Source organism: Lissotriton helveticus, chromosome 5_1 (genome assembly GCF_964261635.1).
Source record: "Lissotriton helveticus chromosome 5_1, aLisHel1.1, whole genome shotgun sequence".
NCBI classification, from domain to species: domain Eukaryota; kingdom Metazoa; phylum Chordata; class Amphibia; order Caudata; family Salamandridae; genus Lissotriton; species Lissotriton helveticus.
In genome coordinates, this window is record NC_136065.1 from 1,185,081,411 (window position 1) to 1,185,104,710 (window position 23,300).

Here is a 23,300-nt window from a genome sequence, read left to right on the forward strand (position 1 = left end):
GCTAGCCAAGACCTAAAAAAGGTACAGGTAAACAGATTAGGGACCTCGGGTGTTTATTGCTACTGTGGTGAAAATAAGGCTCGTTTTCAATAAAGTTCCCTACGTGAAATAAGAAGACATATATGATATGTGAATGCGGTGAATTAAGATGTTGGTGTCTTTGTCCATTTCTAGCTTTTCACTCTTGTGCCACACTTCTTGGTCTATTTGTATTAATGGAACTGCAAAAAATCGTAAAATGTTTTCTACACTTGTTTATTTTTTCAAGTAAACAATCTCAGAATGCGTCTGTTTTAATTGGAAGTGACAACAGCGCTTTCATTCCTGCCTGATTTTACACTGTACTCAGTAAAGCAGCCAAGTCGCTTCCTTGTAAGTGAAAACAATTGCGCCGAGTGAGCCAGACGCGCGGAGTCAGAAAGGAAAGAATACAATCAGATCTTTTTCACCACTAAATATCGTCTGATCCAGTATTCCTGGCCAGCAGCTCCAGCGTATTCAGTTCAGCCATTGCTATCTGACAGGTGTGGGGTAAAGCGCCAGTTTTAAATCAAGTAGAGGCAGACTCGTCCCATCAAAAAGAATACAGATGAATTTTACACAAAGTGCAATCTCCTGGCCCTTTCTGAACCCTAAAATACTGCTGTTACTGTCGTTATGAGAATTCTGAGGTTTGAGCACAGTCACGTGATTGAAAGCGGTCTGTCTTTAGGAAGACGTTTTCCCTTTGCAAGACCAAAGACCTACGCTGCGCATAGAAAAGGGTCTGTTTACGAAAGAGGCGTACTCCTCTTAGTAAGTATCCAGTATGGTGAAGTCTTTCTTTTTTTCATTCTACAGTATGGAGTTGTGTATCACACGTATTTTTTTCATTTCTATGACATAGGCCTCCTGTCAAATGTGAGATTCGCGGGGTCTTTTCTCCGGAGACTTTTCAGGCTAACGGCAGAGCTTTCTTTATCTGGCGCTTGGTTGTCCCTGTTGTGGGCTCCTCACACTGCTGTTGTGTTTTCCCGTTAGTTCCGAAAAGAGCTGGAATCACTATGAGCCTTGACAGCCTATTTCAGCATATCCTGCTCACAGAGCAGCAGGCGCAGCAGAAAAGAAGACTGATGCAGGAGGGTAAGTGCGACTCACATGGTCGATTAACCCTCTCCCCTCCCCCAGTTAATAAGTAGTACGGAAATTAAAGAAATGGATAATTCATAAATGTTTCTGCTGTGCTGATATATTAATACTCCAAGAGAAACGCTTATAACCCTGTCTTATGTGAAGCTAATGCATTTAAATGGGTAGATGTAACTAAAATAATTACACTAATATATTTTAGGATGACAACATTTACATTTATAAGAGCATTTTTCATTCATTTAGAAACTGCATTTATTTTGTGTATTAGAATGTGCATGTATTTTGTAACCCTGTGCACTATTAAAGTGGCATAATTTAGAGGCCTCAAGTACACCTTGAAGCACAAGTTAATGTTTCAAGCCTAACTTTGATTTGATTTTAACCTTCAATATGGAATGTGTTTTCCTTGCATATTTTGTTTCCACTGCAGGTGTGGATAAAGCTTCATAAGTTAGTAAAAGAAGGTTTTGTGTTTTAGTTAGAGATCAAGGTATGAGAAGGCGGAATTTGGCAAGCGGAAACGTGGTGACGAGTTAGGAGATGAGTTCTTATGCAGAAGAAAAATGGCCAAGTGTAGAGTTGCAGTCTAGCGTTCACGCTACGTCACCACGTAGCGTGAACGGCGGCCATCTTGGGTTCGCGCGATTGGGCGCGAGTCGGGCGCCGGAGCTGCAGATAGACAGCAGCTTGCTCGATGCTCTCCGTGAGAGAATGAATAATTAAGAATAAATACTTAGAACCTTCACCCTGCCTCCTGTCATCATTATAGACAGAACACAAACATTACAGTGGCGACGAGGTTGGGACCCAAGAAAAAGGAGGACCCACAGAAAGAACCGGAAAGGAGGATGTAACAGTAAGAGGAAAGGCCCCACATGCGAGGGAGGCCAGTACACCACGGAGAGCGCGGCAGTAGCACCAGGATACCGGCACAGAGGAAGACCAACTACATCAGGTACCAGAGCAGTACCGGAAAGGGGGAACCGCCCAATTGAACAGATACCCTGGTGGAACAAAGGAGCGTTGACACAGGAAGTGTAGAGAGCCCCCAAGTGCATCCAGTACAGGGAGAGGAGAGCAGCGCACCGGGCAGCCCCAAGAACCCGAACACTGGGCCAGAAAAACGCGTCCATGTGTGCACAATTGTCTTCGGTGACAGCTCCAATACCATTCCTGCCCAAACCAGGAGAGCCCCTAATGAAGTGGGATGACTGGAGGGAGTATATCCTTAATTATATCGAAGTCTTGGAAGACGAGAATGAAGAAACATTCACGAGCATAAGGAAACGAAGGATATTACTGCATAACTTAGGCCCAGAAGGGATAAGAGTATTCAAGAACCTAGTACCCAAGCCCAGGCAAAGCTCAGATGACGACGTGTTTGCACATGCCATAGAAAAACTCAATAAACACTACCGACCGGCTGTATGTGTGTCTATAGATCGCTACAACTTCCAGCAAAGAAAGCAAGAAATGGGAGAATCTGTAGACGAGTATGTGGCGGCATTAAAGAAGTTGGCGTCGACGTGCAAATTCGGCGCACTCCACGATGAGTTCATCAAGGACTAGATTGTGATGCACACGACGAACAAAACGGTGCAAGATAAGCTATGGGGGAGTGGTGACGCCACGCTGAAAGAAGTGATTGTGATAGTGAAAAAAGCTGAACCGGCAAAGAGATGCGCAGCGGCTAAACGAGAACCGATGGTGAGGCCTATGGTGAACAGGGTGGAAGACGAAGAACCCAAAGGATGGAGCAAGAACACCGGGACTCCCAACAGAGGACCTAGCAAGTGGCCGGGGAAACCGGGACCACAAAGGAAGCAGCAGAAAGGAACCAGAAACTCATGTTACCGCTGTGGCAGTACCGCCCATGAAGCGTATGATAAGAAATGTCCAGCATTCGGAGCCAAGTGCATATTTTGCGGCATAGTGGGGCATTACGAAAAGGTGTGTAGGAGGAAAGCTGGCCGCAACATGGTGAAATACGTAGACCAAGATCAGGAAGACGCCGACGACGGAGGTCAGGAGGAAGAGGACTCAGTACTATGCATAGAGGATCTAGTGATGGGGGTGGACATCTGGAGGTCGAACAAACCGCTTCTCGACATGTTAATAGGAGGAGTACCGATCAGCATCGTGGGGGACTCAGGATCACCATTCACGATTGTACAGAGAGCGGTTTGGAATGAGAAGTTCAAGCCTCACTTGGGACCAAGATTGGAACCACCTGACATAAGGCCTGTCTCGTACACAGGAAATCGAATCCCAATGGTGGGTTATCGACCGTTAAAATTTGAATTCAGGGGGCGGAGTGCAGACTGCAAACTATACATGGCAGAGAGGGGCCCATCCGTCCTGGGTTGGATGGATCAGGGAGATCTGGGCATAAAGTTGGACCCGGGTGGAGCCGTACAAGTGTTCATGACGGCACCGGAACAAAGGCCGGACTTAGAGAAACTGAAAAGGGACTTCCCTAAGGTGTTTGGCGGGAAAGTGGGGAAGCTGGAGAAGTTCATGCACAGAATAATCCTTAAGAACGACGCCACACCCGTTTCACATAAGGTACGGAACGTCCCCATTGCAGTGAGGGATGCAGTGCAACAGGAATTGTGGGAGCTGGAAAAGAACGGAATAATTGAACCCATAACATGTGCAGAGTGGCTGGCGCCCCTGGTGGTAGTAATGAAGCCCAACGGCAAGGTCCGGCTGTGTGTGGACCTGCGCGAACTGAACAAAGGCATTGTGGTAGAGAAGTTCCCGCTACCCCGCTCGAGGAAATGTTAGCCAAGACCAACGGCATAAAATGGTATTCCACCATTGACTTGACATCAGCATACCATCAGATAGCGCTACACCCGGAGAGTAGGAAATTGACGTCATTCATAACGCCCTTCGGGCGTTACCGATTCTGCAGGATGCCATTTGGGCTTGCCTCGGCAGCGGCCGTTTTCCAGAAACTCATGCACCGTCTCTTTAAAGACTTGGAAGGAGTCCAAAACTTCCAGGACGATATTCTGTTAATGGGCAGGGACCGAGTTGATCATGGCATGAAGTTAACCAAGGTACTGAACGTGCTGGAAGGAAAAGGACTAACTGCGGAATGGGAAAAGTGCCGTCTGGGAATGGCTTTGGTCACCTACCTCGGACACGAAATTGGAGAGCAAGGTATCACACTGAAAAGGGATAATGTGAGGCCATATGTGACGCTCCATCGCCCTCCAGCAAGGAAGAAGTCAGGTCCTTTCTCGGGATGGCAGAGTAATATAGCAAGTTTGTGCAACACTTTGCCACCAAGACCCATCACATGAGACAACTCACTAGAGACACGACGACGTTCGCATGGACGGAAGAAACGCAGAAGGAGTTCGACAGCATCAAGAAAGACGTCAGTCAGGCCATACCACTGCAGGGGTATGATCCTATGGGACAAACGATATTGACGACGGATGCCAGTGACAAGGGATTGGGAGCAGTCCTAATGCAAGTAAGGAGCAGCGGAATCACAGAGACATTGAGCTTTGCATCCAGAGCCCTGACGGACACGGAAAAAAAGTTCAGTGTCATCGAAAAGGAAATGCTAGCGGTAGTGTGGGCCATGGGCAAGTTTCGCTAGTTCTTGTGGGGCACTTGATTTCAGTTGAAAACGGACCATAAACCGTTGGTAAGAGTACTCACGTCTAGTGGGCATGCAAGTGCCACCCCCAGGATAGCAAAAATGACCCTGAAATTATTGGAGTATCGTTACGACGTGGAGTACATTCCAGGAAACAAGAAAAAGGTGGCTGACTACCTGAGTAGAGCTGCGGCAATGGAGGAAGCCACTGAAGGGTCGGAAATGAGCGAAGAGATGGTTGCAGCGATGGGAGATCCGGAAACGGTAATAAGTAATCAAGAATGGATGGAAGCATACAGAGAGGACCTGCAGATCCAAGAGGTGATGGAACACATAACGGGCGGATGGCCCGAGAAAAAGCATCTACGAGAGAACATAAGGAAGTACTATGAAGTGAGAAACGAATTGTCCCTAGATGACAAGGGAGTATTCATTTATAGAGGGGATAAGGTGGTGCCCCCTGGAGTGGTTTATCCCCAGGCTGTTGGCAATATTGCTTGAAGGCCATCTGGGGATTGTAAAGACCAAGCTGTGGGCTAAACAAGGATACTGGTGGCCAGGCATGGACATACAAACAGAAAGATATGTAAGAGAGTGTGACCAATGCCAGCGAGCTGACAAAACATTGACGACATTGAGACCAGCTTTGGGAAAATTCTCTACCCCGAAGAATCCATGGGAGGAACTCTCTATTGACATATTGAGACCAATACTGGACGATCAAGGGACTCTGAAATACATATGCGCCATTGTGGACATATATTCCAAATGGCCTGAAGTACATGTGCAAGAGGAGATGAGCATGGAGACTATCCTCAAGTTCCTCACAGCGACGTTCCTCAGGGAAGGTATTCCCAGGTCCATATTGAGTGACAACGGTCCTCAATTCACGTCAGAAAAATGGCTGAACTATATGGAGAGAAATGGAATTACATCCAAACACACGTCCATATATCATCCAGCAGGGAATGGACAAGTGGAACGTTTTAACAGAGTGCTAATGGGATCCATCCAGGCTGCCATCATGATGGGTAAGGACTGGGAAAAAGAGATCTCACACATGATTTGGGCTTACCGCATCACACCCACGAGTACCGGATACAGCCCCTTCCTAATCCTGAGGAGCAGAGATCCCTTCACAAAAGACAATGTCGCCTGGATGGAAAAGACGGTGACAAGTAAATGGTCCCCGGCTGTAGTACAGAATAATTTGGAAAGAGCTCAAAACATCTATACAGGACATTACAACAAAAGGAAGAATGTAAAAGACACATCCTTGGAGGAAGGAGAATGGGTTAGGGTCAAGCTGGCGGTGTTAAAGGAGAAAGGTGACAGCAAATACACCCGACCCTTACAAGTCAAGAAAGTATATGACCGATCGGCGTTGCTCAGCGATGGGAACGTATGGTCCCAGGACCGCATGGCCCGATGTAACAAGATTGTACAATGGTTCCCTGAAGATCGGGAACCGAGGGCGTCAGGCCAAAGCACGCCGGGGAATGACAACATCATACAAGAAGGAGACATGGAAATGACAGAAATGGAGTTGGAACAAGAAGGCTGTGAAAGCCCCAGAGCAGAGGTACAAGGCCGAGAGGAGAGAGAGCCTTCCTACAGAGCGAGCCAGTGTACTCAAGAAGGTAAAGAGACGGGGTCCACGAAGGTTGACGGGAGAGAACAGTCTTCCACCCCGGTAAGACGAACCAGGGGGGGCAGAGTGATTGTGAGACCTAACAGGTTCAGAGACTATGAGATGGGAGAAGGAAAGTAAACCCCCAAAGACTACCTCTTATTGTGTGATGAAAAGGGGGAGGTATGTAGAGTTGCAGTCTAGCGTTCACACTACGTCACCACGTAGCGTGAACGGCGGCCATCTTGGGTTCGCGCGATTGGGTGCGAGTCGGGCGCCGGAGCTGCAGATAGACAGCAGCTTGCTCGGCGCTCTCCGCGAGAGAATGAATAATTAAGAATAAATACTTGGAACCTTCACCCTGCCTCCTGTCATCATTATAGACAGAACACAAACATTACACCAAGGACAAATTAAGTAACAGTTTATCGTTGTGAAGAAGCCAATTTGTGCCTGGATTGTGGAAAGTTACTGGCGAGACTTGCCTGATCTTCCATGAATGAGGACTGATATCTTATGTTGTTACATAGTGAGGGTCAGAGAGATATCTTAGGACATTGAGCGGTACAGACCTCTGATTCTGCTATTGTGTGGCTTCATACTACATGACTCTTGGTTGGAGTTTCTTCTTCTTAAGACTTTGACACTGACACCTTTATACTTAATCAGAATTGATGCTATTATTGTAAGGCCGTCCCTTTCTTGGTTAGTATAGGGCAAGATAGTTACCCTTGCTCACTTTTGATAATCAACTGATGCAATGTAACATTTAATTATTTTATTTGATTACTTGTATTTCCATTATTAAATTAATCAGGTTTCTTGCTGTAAAGGGTACATTTCTTTAGGAGATTTGCACTCATTGTGTTTTTCCTGTATTTCTATACGATAATGCTAAGGCTGATTTACATTAACTTGTTTCTGAATCTATACTACTTTTTTTACTAATCTCATCTTAGTTGTCCAGAGTAGTTATTGTGTAGCCACAAGTTACACTGTTTTGAAGGCTTTGATTGCAATTGCTACTCCCTCTTACCTCTCAAGCAACTAGAAACACCATCAGATTGAGCAGGTATGTTTAGGTTGGTTCAAATGTTCTCAACAGTGTATGCCAAAAGGCGTCAGGTTTAAATATTGCAACTCAGGTAGGTAAATGTATGCACTTTGTTTACTTAACATGTGGCTGTTTTATAGAGATTTAGGGCATACATGGACATTCTATGATGATATAGGCAATCCTATTCATTGGACAGGCTTCGGGGGACTTCTCCCTCCATATTGAAAAGATTTGGCTAGTACTAACACTTATCAGAGAGATTTGGCTCAATGGCTTTTTTGAAATGTATGAGCATTTGTATTATGGTACTATTTGAGGGTAAACAATCTTTTTATAGTGGTGCCTTGAAGCAGTTTTCTAATCCGATAGGTTGTGTTGGTGTTGCCAGACTAAGCATTGGTTTAAAGGACTAGGTTATACCTAGAAATTACTGATATGGTCTTGAGCCTTCAGTTATGTAGTTAGCGTGTTCTAGGAATTGTAGCCTTGTTCTGCTTTAATTTGAATAACGCACTTGTGAACCACGGTTTGTACAAGGAAAGCCTAGCACTGGAAAAAAGTGCGTCGGTGGCAAGGAGTTACTGGCATCACATACGTATTCCAAGAATGAAACCCCACACAGGGACTATAAGGCAGACTTGTAGTCATTTTCCACTGATGTGCTGGGGTCCATGTTATTATAGCTGTGCAAACTGGAAAAAGTTTGCCAGTTCTACACTTGACTTAAAGGGTAGCCAGGGTGAGCAGTTGCTGGCTTGTCAGGGAGAGAGTGTGGGGGTGCCTAAGCTGTTTACTTAACAATTAATCTACAGTCACAATAACTTACATTTTCAGCCTAGTGCTTGTCTTTTAAGAAAAATAAAAATTACTTTTTTTGTTACAAAGCAGTACTGAATACTACATAATCCAATTTAGAATACAGAGCAGTGACCCTGGATTTAAATCTTCCTTGTGACGCTACACCTGCCGAGTTCCCCTAGAGCTAATTCTGACTCAAGTGACCCCTTGATAGCTGGTTCCTGCTTGTAGTCAGGTAAAAGCATGAATCAAGCTCCAGTGCACTTTCACTATCTTCCCCACAAGTCAGAAGCGTCAAATTTCATGGTTTCTTTCAGTTCTTATCCTAGTCCTTTCCTCACTCCTCTGAGTGGATCTGACAGCCCTGCCAGTCGCCTGCAGGGGGGTGCTGTTGTGAGCGAAGCTAGTCGCAGGGGCTGTTGGATAAGGTTCAGTGACTAAATATCGAGGGACATAATATAGAATGCCCAAAATATCGACTCCAAAATATCGAAGTACAGAATATAGAATCCCTATCTACAAACAGGTAAGTACTAAAATATCGAATCCAAAATATAGATTGCTGAAATATAGTTAATTAAAATATCGTTTTTTTAAAAAGTATTAAAAATAATATAAAAGTAATTAAATATTAAAAACAATTAAATAAAACATACTTAAAATAATGTAAAATAGCTTAAAATGTAAAAATAATAAATGTAATTTAAAAAAAGTAGAGATTTTGTTGGATAGTGATTGATTGATAGGCTTTATTTCGATATATAAAATATCATAAAAGCTGTACAACAAGTAATAAAACAAATCGCACTATTTACAACGATCTCTTACTTGTTAAAAAAAGAATAAAAACAGTGAGATGTTAAAATACAGTTAAAATTAGAATGAAATTGAAACAGAAAGCTTTTTTACACGAATCAACCAAGACCACTTAAAAAATTTTGACACACCACAAGCCACTAAGGCGGATGTGTCAGATGATAGAATACGTAAGGCCACAATGTGCTGGCGGGTGCCTAAAAGTCTACACAGGGATTTAAGCCAGCGCCTCCTAGGTGCGCAGTAATCGGGGCATTCAAAAAGAATGTGCGCCACCGTCTCAACCCGAGTAGGGCAAAGAGCACAAAAAGGAGAGGACTGGTGGGATGATTTCCATCGGGCTATCAGATCGCCTACAGGTAGAGTCCCCACTCTAAATTTGAAGTACAGAGCCCGATCGAAGGGGATGGAAATCATATCTAGATATGGCTCATAAGCCTCCACATCCTTGATCCTCAAAAACGCTGCGGTGGAGTTACAATGGCGTGGATCTATAGAAAGTTTAGAGGAGACCCATTCCCAATACAATTTCTTTAACAAGGCTTTAGGTGGGGCAGATCTAGATGCCCACGCGTCAGCAAGCCCTAACTCCCCTAAAGGGCATTTAACATCCCTTAGCCATCTGATCCTGGACCAACACCCCATAGCCATAACCTCAGTTAATGCCTCAGCATAGGAGGCTAATTCGGGCACCCTCCACAACCGGGCCCAAAGAAGCAAGGGGCTTAGCCGGGCTTGATCCATAATCGATCTGCAACCTAGATCTAACAGCACAGGAACTGTGGGTGTACTCATTGGGAGAGCCATCAGGTCTTTCAGGAATTTGCTCTCTGATTTTACTAGTACATCCAGGTTGCAGGTACCCCACAACTCCGCCCCATACAGGGCAGCGCTGACCCCTCTGGCTTAGTAAATCTCCACAACTGGAGCAATAGGTTTGCTTATGGAGGAACGTTGTACCCTAAGCAGAGCACCACCCACCCTCTTGTGGCTGAGGAGCATCTTATTGATATGCAGGGTCCAGCTCAGTGAATCACTAAGACGGATTCCCAAATAATCAAACTCTGATACCCTTTCTAAAGGAACAGAGTTCAGGGCCGGGGGACGCCCTCGTTTTTTAGGTGGATTCATGATCAAATACTTGGTTTTGTCAGTATTGATCACCAATCCCCTAGAGGAGCAAAACTCCTGAAAACTGTTTAGGAGTCTCTGTAGGCCCTGGGGAGTCTTTGAGATGAGAAGGGTGTCATCTGCAAAGAGCAATGTTGGAATCCGTTTGCCCGCCAGGGAGGGTGCGTCTGCAGGCTCTTTTAGCAGATGCTCAACCACTCCATTCACATAGAGGGAGAATAGAGTGGGAGCTAGCACACATCCCTGGCGGACACCCCTTCTCACTGGAATCCTGTCGGTTTTCTCCCCATTCGTACCCCATCGCACCTGCGCATAATTGTCTGCGTGTAGTATCATAAGGAGCGATAGGATATATGGGGGCAACCCCAGGCCCAGCAAGACCCTCCACAGCTCCTCCCTAGGTACCAGGTCAAAGGTAGTCTTAAGGTCTATAAAGGCCAAGTATAGACTGCCCTTGCCCAGCACCACCACCTTCCAATACAGAAGGGCCAGTCTGAAAGCCTGTTCGATGGTCCCTGTTCCAGAGCTAAATCCAGCTTGGAAATCCGACAGAATGTTATTGTCATCCACCCACTGGAGCACCCTCCCCAAAATCACCTTCCCTGCCACCTTTTGAGATGAGTCGATGAGGCTTATGGGCCTGTAGTTAGCGGGGTTGTCCCGGCACCCCTTCTTAAATATCGGGACAACCTCCGCCCCCTTTCAAGATTCAGGTACAGAAGCGCCCCCCATAATAGCATTAAGTAGCGCGGAAACCAGCTTCCCCCACTCCTTGGGGTTGGCGCGTAACAGGTCGCCGGGTATCCCATCAGGCCCAGCTGCTTTTAGGGGTAGCAATGATTTGATTACGGCCTCCACTTCTCTGGCAGTAAATGGATCGCCCTCGGTGTCCCTTGTATAGTCGGCTAGGGCAAAGGAGTCAGAAGGGACCCCCTCAGGAGGGGTATAGAGGGACAGGAAGTGGTTAAACCAGTTCTGGGCTGGGATGTTACACGTCAGCAAAGTACCGACTGGCCTGTCCCTGGATCTTACAAGGTTCCAAAAACCCCTGGCATCCCTGCCCACACTTGCCTCCATAAGATCCGCCCAGAACCTCTCCTCCCACTCTCTTTTTGCCGCTTTTGTGGTCTGGGAGTAATCTTTCCTCGCAAACCTAATTGCAGCCTGGGATTTGCCTTTAACAGCACCTACCAATGCGTTTTTCTTTTCCCTGCATTTTTTGGTAAACCAACTCTGGACTTTAGGCGGCTTCTTTCTCTTACTAGCTCGAAGAGCCTTACTTGGGAGAATGAAGAGGTTACTCAAGGCCTTGGTTATGTCGCAAAAGGTCTCGGTAACATCCTCAGACAAGGGAATAAGTGAGTCCAACCTGGACTGCGCTGCAGCTAAAAGTGCCCCAATAGCTGACACTCTCTCTTCGTCTAAAGTGAGCTTACTCCACTTCATACGTCTACCACAGTTAGAGGGGTGAACTTCATGAGAGTTAGGTGCTATACAGGATAAGATTCCCCACTGATCCCTAGTCCACTGGGGAGAGAGAGCAAGTGAGAGGAGGTTGTGATCACTCTCGATTGTCGGTAGGACCTCCATATTCCGCAAAATACTCCATAAATTTACGTCAAGAAGAATATAATCTATTCTTGACGTGTAATTTGGCCTGTTGTAGGTATGGGCTCCAGCTGGGTCAGACTTTGTCCTCCCATTAACAGCCCTAAGGTCAAATTCCAAATTTAGGGAATTGATCTGAACCGCCACTTGGGTCCACCTCCTAATAGGGGGCAGAGTTAAGGCAGGAATTCCTCTCCTCGTGTCCTCTTCATCGGTTCCCAATGTATCGTCCAACCCAAGAGGCTCGAACGTGCAATTCAGGTCCCCCGCCACCAAGACATGAGATTTAATGGGACGCTGCCTAAGCAAGTCTTCTAACGCCAATACTATGGGTGATTGCGAGCCTCCGTTCCTGCCTCTGGCATAAATATTAAAAATATCCAAGGTCAGACCACCCCGTGCACCCTTTAATGAAATGCTAAGGAGATCAGGTGAGTTGGTGACATGCTGAACCACCTGACAATCAAGTGAGACAGCAACCCATATGAGAAGGCCTCCCCGAGGGAGAGGATACTGCGGGAACCAAATAAGATGAATAGCCTACCTTGTGGCAGGGCGCCCTACTCCAGGTTTCTTGAAAGATGCAAATAGAGTAACCCTCCACAAGAGAGTTCCAGTCAGGTAGGCCCAGCTTCCTCGAGATGCCCACAATGTTCCAGCTGAAAATCCTTAGATCTGGATCCGCCACAGCCGTCACCCTGCGGGGCTCGGGACTAGGTACCCCCTCCCTCACAGCAGTTAACCCGGGTGCGCTATCCCCATGTTTGCCCCCAGCAAGCAGATCAATATCCTGCACTGAGTGGCTTCCTTCAACTGGCAGTAATGAAAAGATGGCATTACTATTACCTAGATCGTGAGAATCAAGGGCATGACCTGAACTCCAGGGCCGGGTGACCACCCCACGACAAGTATCGTTTCAATATCCGAGCTGCCTCCCATAGGACCCAGGCCAAGCAGCTGGCTGGTGAGGTAGGGGGGTGAAGAGGTTCTCAGAGAAAGTAAAATTGTTACTCCAGCCCCCGCTCGAATGTGTACCATTAAAGTTTCCTACAGGTCTAGAGTAGAAATAAGTTAGATCTACTACACCAATGCCTGCTCCCCCGGTTCCTTGATTCTGATTACAAATCCAGGGGTGTGGAATTTATTAAAATATCTACTTGTCCATGGGGCAGGTTGCTTCATGAATCTACTTGTCTTGTAACAAAATCCACTTGTCCCTCCGGTGCCATGTAGTGCCAGCAACATATTATGGCACAAATCTCATTATGTTGGAGCTCTTATATAGCCTCTCTGATTATGCAGGGCTCATACCATAGTAGTGTTTGAATACTAGCAATCCCTATATGTTGCCACGTTTCCGCAGACATACATACTGGGACTGAAGGTAGTGGCAAGCAATAGATCCAGGGTTGGAATGCCCTTTTGAGTCTGTGCAAACCTACTAGCTTGCATGTTTTAAGGGTTTTCAACAAATCTTCTCTAATATTTTCCCATACTGAGAAATGTTGGAAATTTACTCCTGACAATGGCAGAGATAAACCTTCTTCCAGAGTTGGGAAAAAAGTGGTTGGAGGGAAAATGAACTTGCAAACACTCAGGTTTTCGCATTAGCAAATCCATACATGCATATTTGCTCATGCTAAAATGCATTTCACAAATATTTTCTAGGAGTACAATTTCTTGCCCTACTTCTGTAAATTCTTGTGAATTCACGAAAGACATGTAGCTGCACTTAATGCAAGGGTGCACTTTTGAGACTTTCTTTAATAATTGGGCCCCTAAGTTGGTCTGGCGTTAACCATGACCGTTTGGGTTTATTAAAATTCTCTCTCTCTCTCTGTATCGGTTGGTTTCACTGAGGTGACATCATTCTGTCTTTTTTACAAGGAGCATATTGGCACACAGAGTAGTTTTGTTCACTGCCAATACTAATGTGGCACTGTGTGCTTTTTTGAGAACAAAAACAATTTTTTGCTTTTGCCAATGTTTGTTATAATGGTGAGGGCCTGGTAGCTCTCACATCAATAAGATTTTACAAAAACCATGCCAAAACAAGTCACGCATTGCCAAAACTAAAAGGCCGACCACCAATTTCAGACCTACTGGCTTTGCCAATGCTTGTTTAATTTTATGTTTCCCATAACCTTATTGAAACTGGTTACACTAATTTTGCAATGTGAATATTTTTGCGAAATACTAGCATGCATCAACACATTTTGCTAAATGATTCTGCTAAGAAAAGGTACCTGAAATTATACAGTAGTTTAGCTAAATGTTTTCCCCTACTTTCATTTGTTTAGGAACATTTTATATTGAAAGCAAAGAATCATTAATTTTGCTTTCAAGCTTCTGCTAATATGCACATCTAATCAGAGCATTCTGGGAGCATTATGCATAGCCTCATATTGCTAAACTTTGAAACCGTGTGTACACATTTTTATACTAGAACCACTGTCAGTAGTGCAGTCAGAACTTAAATTTACTTAAAGCGCTCTCCCTAATAATAAAGGCTTTCAATTAATGAACCATTAATACAAGTTTGAACAACATTAACATATGCACACAAACATTAACTTAACTGCAGGTAGTGCCCTTACCTGACCCTTAATGTGGTACTGCAAACTGGCAGCCAAAGGGTTTGTACTGTAAGGGGTTGGACCTACTTGTCCCAAGGACAAAATACACATTAAAACTTGTTGCCCTTGACACCAAACAATATGTCCTGGGCGTCGGGCTATAGGAATTCCACATCCCTGAAATCGTTTGGGCGACCCTACCATCCTTAAAGTTTACCACCACACAATCTCCCTCAAGGTGCTTATGTCCATAACCTACCCACCCTACCCTTCTGACTCCTAGGATTATACCATCTAATTCCCTAGGTAAAAGTCTATTAGTCCTTAACCAGTGCAAGGTTTTATTTTTTAGTGCCTGATAGGATTCTTGATGATCAGCCTTCAAGGAGGGTACGTTCGTGAGTATGGCAACATAAGGCTGACACTCTGGAGGTAAGTTCACGGGTGGGATTTTTAGGGCCACTTTAGGGGGCTGTGCTTCGGGCTGGGTGGCTTTTGGGAGTTTGGTGCTAGTTCTGCTAGAATGGGCTTGCTCAGAGCCGTTGCTATTCAGTTCCCTTCGGTTTAGCCAGACCATTTCTGCCGGGTATCTCAGCCCGAACAGACTTCTTGACCGGGGCAGTGCAAGGCTTGGGTACACTCGGTTGTACTAGAACAACCGTTGCAGCCAACCCTGAGTGAGTAGCGCTCCCTGAGGAAACCACAGCTTGGACAGCAGGGGCATTTGCCACTACCATCGCATTTGCAATGTTCGAAGCATTGGATATGTCCTGTGGGGAAGTAGGAGTTGCCCGGGTAATGGTTTCCCCTCCCTGTCCATCCTCCCTAATTCTAGAGTGCAATTTAATAAGGGATTTAAGAGAGAAAAGGTTGTCCAGTGTTACTTGTTCGAACCTGTCCAGCCTCTCTCCCAACCCTTTCACTCTCTCAGAAACCGGGGACAGCAGTGATTTCATTATTTTCTCTATTTGGGCAGTTATGCGAGGTTCATCAGGTGGGGCTACGGTACAGTCTGTTGTTTGATCTACACATGACTTTTCAGCTATATTATTAGAGGGTTCTCCCTCCTTGTCCCCCCAAGGGCTTTTCATGCCCGGCCCCGTGCCTGCTTTAGTTCCACCTGCCCTGTCACCAAGCTTCCTGGGTCTCTTGTAGAGTTTAGGAAAGCTGCCTTTGTACGGGCTGGCAATCCTTTTCCTTTTGGTATGGACTGAACTCTTGGAGACTGGCGGTGGCAAATCAGGTGGAAGAGAAATATCATTATGGGTAGTAGATTTGATAGGGCAGGGCGTAGGGACAGAGATCTCACAAGGCCGTAAGTCAGAAACAATATCGTCAGTAGGTGGAGCTATGGCTGCCAAGCTCTCCAACCTGTCCAGACTGACCCTCAATGCTGCAACCCGTAGATGCTCTGGAGGTGGGGAGATAATCACCTGGGGATCAGGTGTACGTGCGGGTGAGGGAGCTAGCGCCAAGTGACCCAGTGAGGACCGTTTACTCGGGAAATGGTCTCGGGAGAGACGCCGCTCTGTCATTGCAATCTCCTTCTCGATAACTGTAACTACCCGGGTGATAAACTGATCCATTGTGCCTATGACACAACCAGAACCTCCCTCTCCACCCCCTCTCAGACTCTTCCCTGAACCGGTAGGCATTGGCGCATACAAGGAACAGTTACGCACAAGCCCAGCAGAAACAACTACGCAACTATAGAGCAAACACAGTATAAATAGTGAGTCCCGCTGAACAAACAAATACAACCACAGTTTTCAGGGGGGTGGCCCAGCCCAGCCTTGGCCGGCTCCGGACGGCCACAGACGGCCCGCCCTTTGCCCGTGCTTCGCCCGGCATCCCGTTCGCGTCCCGCTCAGCGGGAGGAGGAGCAGATTATTAGGGCGCGTGACAGGCCGTGGGCGGGGCTAGCAGGGGGCGCCGGCAAGCGGTAGAAAGCCGTGCAGGGACTCCTGGTCAAGCGAGTCCCTGCGCTCCTCCCCTGCAGGTGTTAGTCTCGCCCCTGGTGCACACAAGATCCACAGTAGCCCCTCCACAAAGACAAACGCCTCGAAGCGGCACCCGCGAAGCGGCACCCGCGAAGCGGCACCCGCGAAGCGGGTGCGGCGAGTCTTGGCGGCAGGACAGGGCAGGGCAGGTCAGCACAAAGGGGTCACAGCACCAGCCACCTCCAGGTGAGTCCTCTCTCTAGTGCAGCTTCGAACGTCCAAGGGTTCCCGGTGGTTGCAGAGACTGGGGGCTTATGTGCATTTTTTCCAGGCCGGGGCGGGGCTAGCAGGGGGCGCCGGCAAGCGGTAGAACGCCGTGCAGGGACTCCTGGTCAAGCGAGTCCCTGCGCTCCTCCCCTGCAGGTGTTAGTCTCGCCCCCGGAGCACACAAGATCCACAGCAGCCCCTCCACGCGAAGCGGCAGCCGCGAAGCAGCACCCGCGAAGCGGGTGCGGAGAGTCTTGGCGGCAGGACAGGGCAGGGCATGGGCAGGACAGGGCAGGGCAGGTCAGCACAAAGGGGTCACAGCACCAGCCACCTCCAGGTGAGTCCTCTCTCTAGTGCAGCTTCCAACGTCCAAGGGATAGTGATAGGGTAAAAATTACTATTCCCACTCCAGTGAGTGCAACAGTAGGGAAAGCGTTGGATAGCGTAGGGGTAAGAATTACTATTCCCACTCCAGTGAGTGCAACAGTAGGGAAAGCGTTGGATAGCGTAGGGGTAAGAATTACTATTCCCACTCCAGTGAGTGCAACAGTAGGGAAAATGTTGGATAGCGTAGGGGTAAATATTACTATTCCCACTCCAGTGAGTGCAACAGTAGGGAAAGCGTTGGATAGCCGGAGGGTAAAAATGACTATTCCCACTCCAGTGAGTGCAACAGTAGGGAAAGCTTTGGATAGCGTAGGGGTAAAAATTACTATTCCCACTCGAGTGAGTGCAACAGTAGGGAAAACATTGGATAGCGTAGGGGTAAAAATTACTATTCCCACTCCTGAGAGTGCATCAGTAGGGAAAGTAATGATTTAATATTAAAATAAAATAAAATTAATTATCAATACCAATAAAAAATGAATTACAAATAATTACCAATTAATAAAAAGGTATTACCAAGTAAAAACAATAAATTACCAATTAATAAAAATTAATTTCCAATTAATAATCAATTATCAATTCATTATCAATATATATAAATAAAAATAAATATGTACTTTATTACAATTAAATTACTTCCCACCCTATTCCCCTATAAACCCACAAACCGCTCCAAATAATAAATAATACAATTATCGTAATTATCAATCAATTAATAAAACTAATTACCAATTAATAAACACTAATTACCAATTGATAATTAATTATCAATCAATTAATTATCAATAAATATAAATAAAAATAAATAAAAATTAATATTTAATTTACTATAATTAAATTACTTCCCACCCTATTCCCCTAAAAATCCACAACCAGATACGGAATTAAATTACGCAAAAATTAAATTACATAACATTCATTACTTAAAAAAAATTAAACATACATTATAAAAATAATACATAATTTTAACACATATACTACCATATATAACACTAAAAAAAATTGATATTATGGAAATCGATATTTTAAATTTGATATTATGGAAATTGATATTTCCTACCCCAATTTCGATATTCTGACTAACTATATTTTGGTAATTCGATATTCTGTCCTATCTATATTTTGGAGTTGATATTCTGTCCTGTCTATATTTTGGATTCTATATTTTGGTCGTTTACCGTTGGATAGGTTAGGGGCATGCTGTATTTCTGTTTACTTGGTTGGGTTAGTCCCAGAGGGCCTGAAAGCAGGTGTGGGCAGGCTTGTGTGGCTCCTTTAAACAACTGGTTGGTGTTTAGCCCCTTTCGGGCAACTAACTGAGGATGCATTCTGATCGGGCCAACATAGTACACACAACGGATGCAGCACCAACTGGGCTGATAAGCCCTAATTAGTCAGTTGTAGTAACCTTGGCAGATGCAGACTCGATCTGCCACACCAGTAACCAGAGCTGATGTAGCACTGATTAGACCTATAGAGGCCAATACTTGAAGTAGATCTTGCCAGAAACCAGTTGTTGGAGACCAGGAAAGACCCTCTGCAGCTTGAGGCACTCCTAGCTTGCTTTCAGGCAGTCCTCTCTCTCTTGGTGTTCTTAGGTCCCTGGGAAACTCTGGCCTGTCTCTTCCTCTACCCCCCACCCCCAAACAGTTTCTCCTTCTGCAGGACAGGGCAGACTCCTTCCCCCTTCTGAGCAAGCAGACCTTTAGGTACTTTAGGCAGATCCTCAGTTCCTCCAGTAGGACGCTTAGCCGCAGGTGATGTCCTCAAACTCTGGAGAATGGCTATCAGGCAGTCACCAACCCTTGTCACACACTAGTCATTTGAGTATTCTGCAGAGCACCCCCTTGCCTGTCCCTGAATGATTTGGAATTGTACCAAAGTTTGGTGGTTTGGGTTGCACCGTTTATGCACATTTTGTCGATAGAGGATGTGGATAAACTGTCACAAACAGCAGAACAGGTTTGGGGTGTTTTTCATCTTGTGTTCTCCTCATGCTGCTCTCTATATACAACTTTTGTGTAGAGTGATGCTTCTCACCACAGGTAGTACTTGGACAGTTTCCACAGTGAAGCGCCCACAATGGAAGAACATTGAGGTTGAGGTTTTTGCACCTGGCTTCCATCAGCCCATTTGCAGCAGTAATCAAGGGTGAGCAAAGGGACAGGTTTAACCTAGAAACATCTTCACACTCCAAGACTGAAACTTGAGTACCACAAATCACCCCTACCATCAACCAAATAGAAGTGCTGAGGAAGATCTAAGTGTCTGGAACTCCACCAGTCATAGGCAGACAATGCACTTCCACTATTTGGCAGAGCTGTCCATACACCCCATCTTGAGCTATGCCAGGTCTTGGGTATTTCAAAATGGATCCGCCTAACCTCAGTACTTAAGCTCACACACACACATAAACCTATCATAGTACATGTGCTAATCATACTACAAAGTCACTCTCCCTCCCTTCTCTCTCTCTCTATCTCTCTCTCTCAACACACAGGGGATGCCAGTGCAGGATTCTGGCGGTCCACGTAAAAGCAGAACTTTACACATGGGGAGCTTCACTCGCAGTGATGCAGGAAAAATCACCTTGTCACACTATTAATTTTTCAAAATACAGTATGCTGCCACTATGGTTTTATGCGCTATTCCCATGACAGCTATAGTAGGACTCTATCGCAATGAGGACCTTCTTGGTGTTCTCTTCCAGGTCACTAGATATATCCGCAACCTCACATAGTCAGGGAAAGGCCTATGTATCTGCATACACTCCTAGATTTGCCCGACGCAAGGGTCAGAATATAAGTTAGGATACCAGATGCACTCGCAGCCAAGTTCTCAGAGCAGGGAACTCAACCTTACACCATGCAGGGCCCCAGTAAGGACTTCCAAGAATGAGTGATAAAAGAGAAAACTTCTAGAGTTCGTATGATTTACAGAGTCTACTTGCCAATCAAAGTCTGTAAATCTCCTTTTTTATTTCCTTGGTACACTGAACTTGGCATTGCTTCTGCATGACAGTGTGGCTCATATTAAGCAAACTTGCTTGTTGCCAGGATATAGAGTCCTTTTCAAAACAATACCTAATAGGACAACAGGAATTAATAACCCTTTTTCTACCCGTCAATGGACATGAGGAAACCAGTGGTGGCCATCACAAACTAAAAGTGGTGGGGTGGGGGAGGACAGGGAAATGGGAGCGCGGGTGGTGGAGTTTAATAATAATAAAAAAAAGAAAGGAAAACGTACCTCCAGCTGTCGGCCGCCTCCTGCGTTGCGCCTTGTTCTTCCTTGTCCCAGCACACACTGGGACTACGTCACAGACTCTCTGTGCCATCCCCGCACTGCAGCGAGAGCAACGTGAGGATTGGCTTGAGCAGGCTCAAAAGACGCTTTGCTCAGGGTTTGAAGACTTTGCAGTTTCGGCAGCCCAGCTGTTCAATGCAGCCAGGCGGGAAAAACCTAAGTGCGCATGCATGTTTGGCTGGCCTGAGTCAGCCTGCCAAACACACATTCCCACTTAGAGAGTGCACATAGCACTCTGACCCCCCCCCCCATGTCCTGACCCATCCCATCCCTACTGCACAATGGCTGAGCCAGCGACTGAAAAATAGATCGATGAAGTATATTGTTTTATTTTTCAGGTGGTGCCTCTGAGCCAGTGGGGGCGACGTTCCTCCGTCATTGCGGAGGAGCTGCCCCTGGAGGAAACATAGCCATTTGTTTGTGCAGGCCATTGTTCTAGCTTGGCTTGGCTATGTGAACCCCATAGTGAGGCATTCTTAAGCATTCTGAACACCTGTAAAAGCCATTTTTCATCTGGGCGCCAGGATGGTATTTGAACCAGAAGGCATAATCACATATCAGCCGTAGTAATGACCTTCCACTGGCTTCCTCTAGAATTAAATATAAACTGTCTATAAATCCATATACTGTCAATACCTGGAATACCTGGAATACCTGAAATACCTTGAACTTATTTCAAAATCTTAGCTGTCAACAAGAATGTTAGAAGGATTTGTAAGCTAAGAGTAGAAACAAATACAAAACAGTTCTTGCAAATTACCACACAGTCTTTCTCTCTAACAGCCCATTCCATCTGAAACTCTTTATCAGTTGATCTGAGATACTCTAAAGACATCTTCTAAATGTGCAAACCTCTAAAACCGTACCTGCTTATGATCTATCAGGACTATTCTCTATAGGCATCCTCCAGGTTCCCTCTCAGTCCTTGGATTACCTCTCACTTTCACCTCATTTACTCTTTTGAGCCCTTGAATCTCTTTGCCCCACTTCTGAATTAAACTCAGCTTTATTAGTTACTGCTTTCTATGGTTAGATAATGTGTCTGCTAAATGTGTATACTAGATCATCATCTTCTTTAACAATTATGTGTCCTTCTTTATTTAATGTTTTTATGTAGCGTTCCTCTACCACCAAGGTTGTCGGAGCGCTTTAAAATGAAATCCTTTCTTCTGAGGAAGGGTCTCGTTGATATTTAATGGTGTATAGCAATTAAGCCAGAAAAGAGCCTATCAGGGAAAGAGTTTAACGATTAGATGAAGTAAAAGGAGTAGATAATAGAAAAGTAGAATAGAAAAGCAGGAACAAAAAAATTTTGCAGGGGAGAATCAAGTCTATTCGTTCAGCAAGAGGGAGGACCTGGGTGATAGTCCATATTCTTTCCAATCACATTTCTCCCCTTACCTTTTCTTTCCGTTTGAAACACACCCATATTTTATTGTCCCATTTCTACCCTATGTCTCTCTCTAATTGTCATTCTGAATGCAGTTTTGTCTACTGTTCCATCCATTTATCTTACTTAAGCTATTTCATTTCTTTCCCACCACTGTTTTGTTCCACGTATTCTCTAATCTGTACTTCTTCTGTCTTTCTATTTTAAGCGTTCCTCATGTCTCTTGTTCTCTTTTCTTTTCTTCTTTTTCCCCCCATAAGGCTCAGAGCTTGCTCTTAGTATATTATACACCTTGATTTCTATAGAGACTAGTGCTAAATCGTTAATAATCTTTTACATTTGTTTGATTACATTTGTTTCATGATGGATTCTTTTTAAGAGGTTGCCATCTGCCCCTCTCTGTTTTGGTGTATGGTGCACCAACTCTTTCCTTGTTTATTAGAACTTTAAAAAACAAAATGAAATAAATGTACAAGCCATACAATCAGCTGCCAGTGAGGTCTTATGTTTATTGTGACCCTGTTGTGCTTTGAATGTCACCACAGTCCTCCTGTTGGCTACCATGGCCGTATCGTCTGCCATTACTCTGGTGTCTCAAATGAGCAGTCCTGCCTACTTCCTGACTGTACCTCTTTTGACTGTCCTTTTATTACTTAGTTATAAGTTAATCTCCTTTTAAGTATTTATTTAAACATGGAATTATAATGTAACAGTGGTCTTTCCTTGTGCTGCCTTCCAGTGGTCACACGTTTGTTCTCTTGCAATGAGTTGAGTGCTTCAGATGTCATTCTAAACTTTCCTCCTGGAAGTTGATCCTTAGCAGTACCGGATCAACTATTTCTTAGCCCAAATGATGACCTCTTCTGCAACTACTCAGTTTTTTATTCTTCAGCTTTCTTTTTCTCTTAACCTCTCTGCTTAGAGGAGATGGGTAACCCATGGACTCTGATCAGGGACCATGACGGACATTGAGTGGCCCACAACTGGTAGGCTGGTAAATGGCATATGGGTAGTCTTCTGCATTCTTTTAGTAACCTGAACATGACTATCTCCATGTTCATCAGTTGCTCCTTTTGTAAAGTAAAGTATTTTTCTCACTGTTTGCTTGAGCCACTTTGCTTTCTGCAACCACCATGGTAAGATGCAATGATGCTTGACGCTAAGCATTTCTAGATGTTGAATCTCTTACTGTTCTAAGGAAAACCATTCCATGTTTTGATTTCATGGAGAATAAATTGGTTGCTGAGAATTGTCTCAATTTCTTTTCACTCCAACCTCCATTGAGGTTTGGACGACTGTATCTTCAGTGTAGCGAACACAATTTGTCCACTATGATAAGAATCCAAGTCACTCAAACTTTCTACAAAAATTTACATTTTTTCCGACACAGTTCCTATATCTGTTCTTCAGTGGCAAAGGATGCTGGGATTGTTTTCTTTGCCGGCAGCTTTGCTTACCAGGCACATGGGTATTTCTCACTCCATTTGAGGATTTCATCCCAGGAACCATGTAATCTCCCTGACTCTCATATTTGTCTTAACCACTCCTTTATTAAAAAGATTTGTTAGCTGGACAGTTCTTGCAGCCAGTGGACTTGGCAGGACAGGATAAGAATGTTGCATCAATGGTCCCTTTTTGGATAGCGAC

General features: G+C 45.1%; 1 protein-coding gene across 4 annotated transcripts in view; it reads left to right on the forward strand.

Moving 5' to 3' along the window:
- Positions 1–941: 941 nt before the first annotated feature.
- The window catches only part of CCDC172 (coiled-coil domain containing 172), a 977,718-nt gene continuing 955,359 nt past the window's right edge, over positions 942–23,300 (forward strand). For all 4 annotated transcript variants that reach the window (XM_078641185.1, XM_078641187.1, XM_078641184.1 and 1 more), the window contains exon 1: positions 942–1,122. In XM_078641185.1, the coding sequence (XP_078497311.1) occupies positions 1,044–1,122 (79 nt within the window). In that variant the 5' untranslated portion in view covers positions 942–1,043. The remainder of the gene's footprint in view (positions 1,123–23,300) is intronic.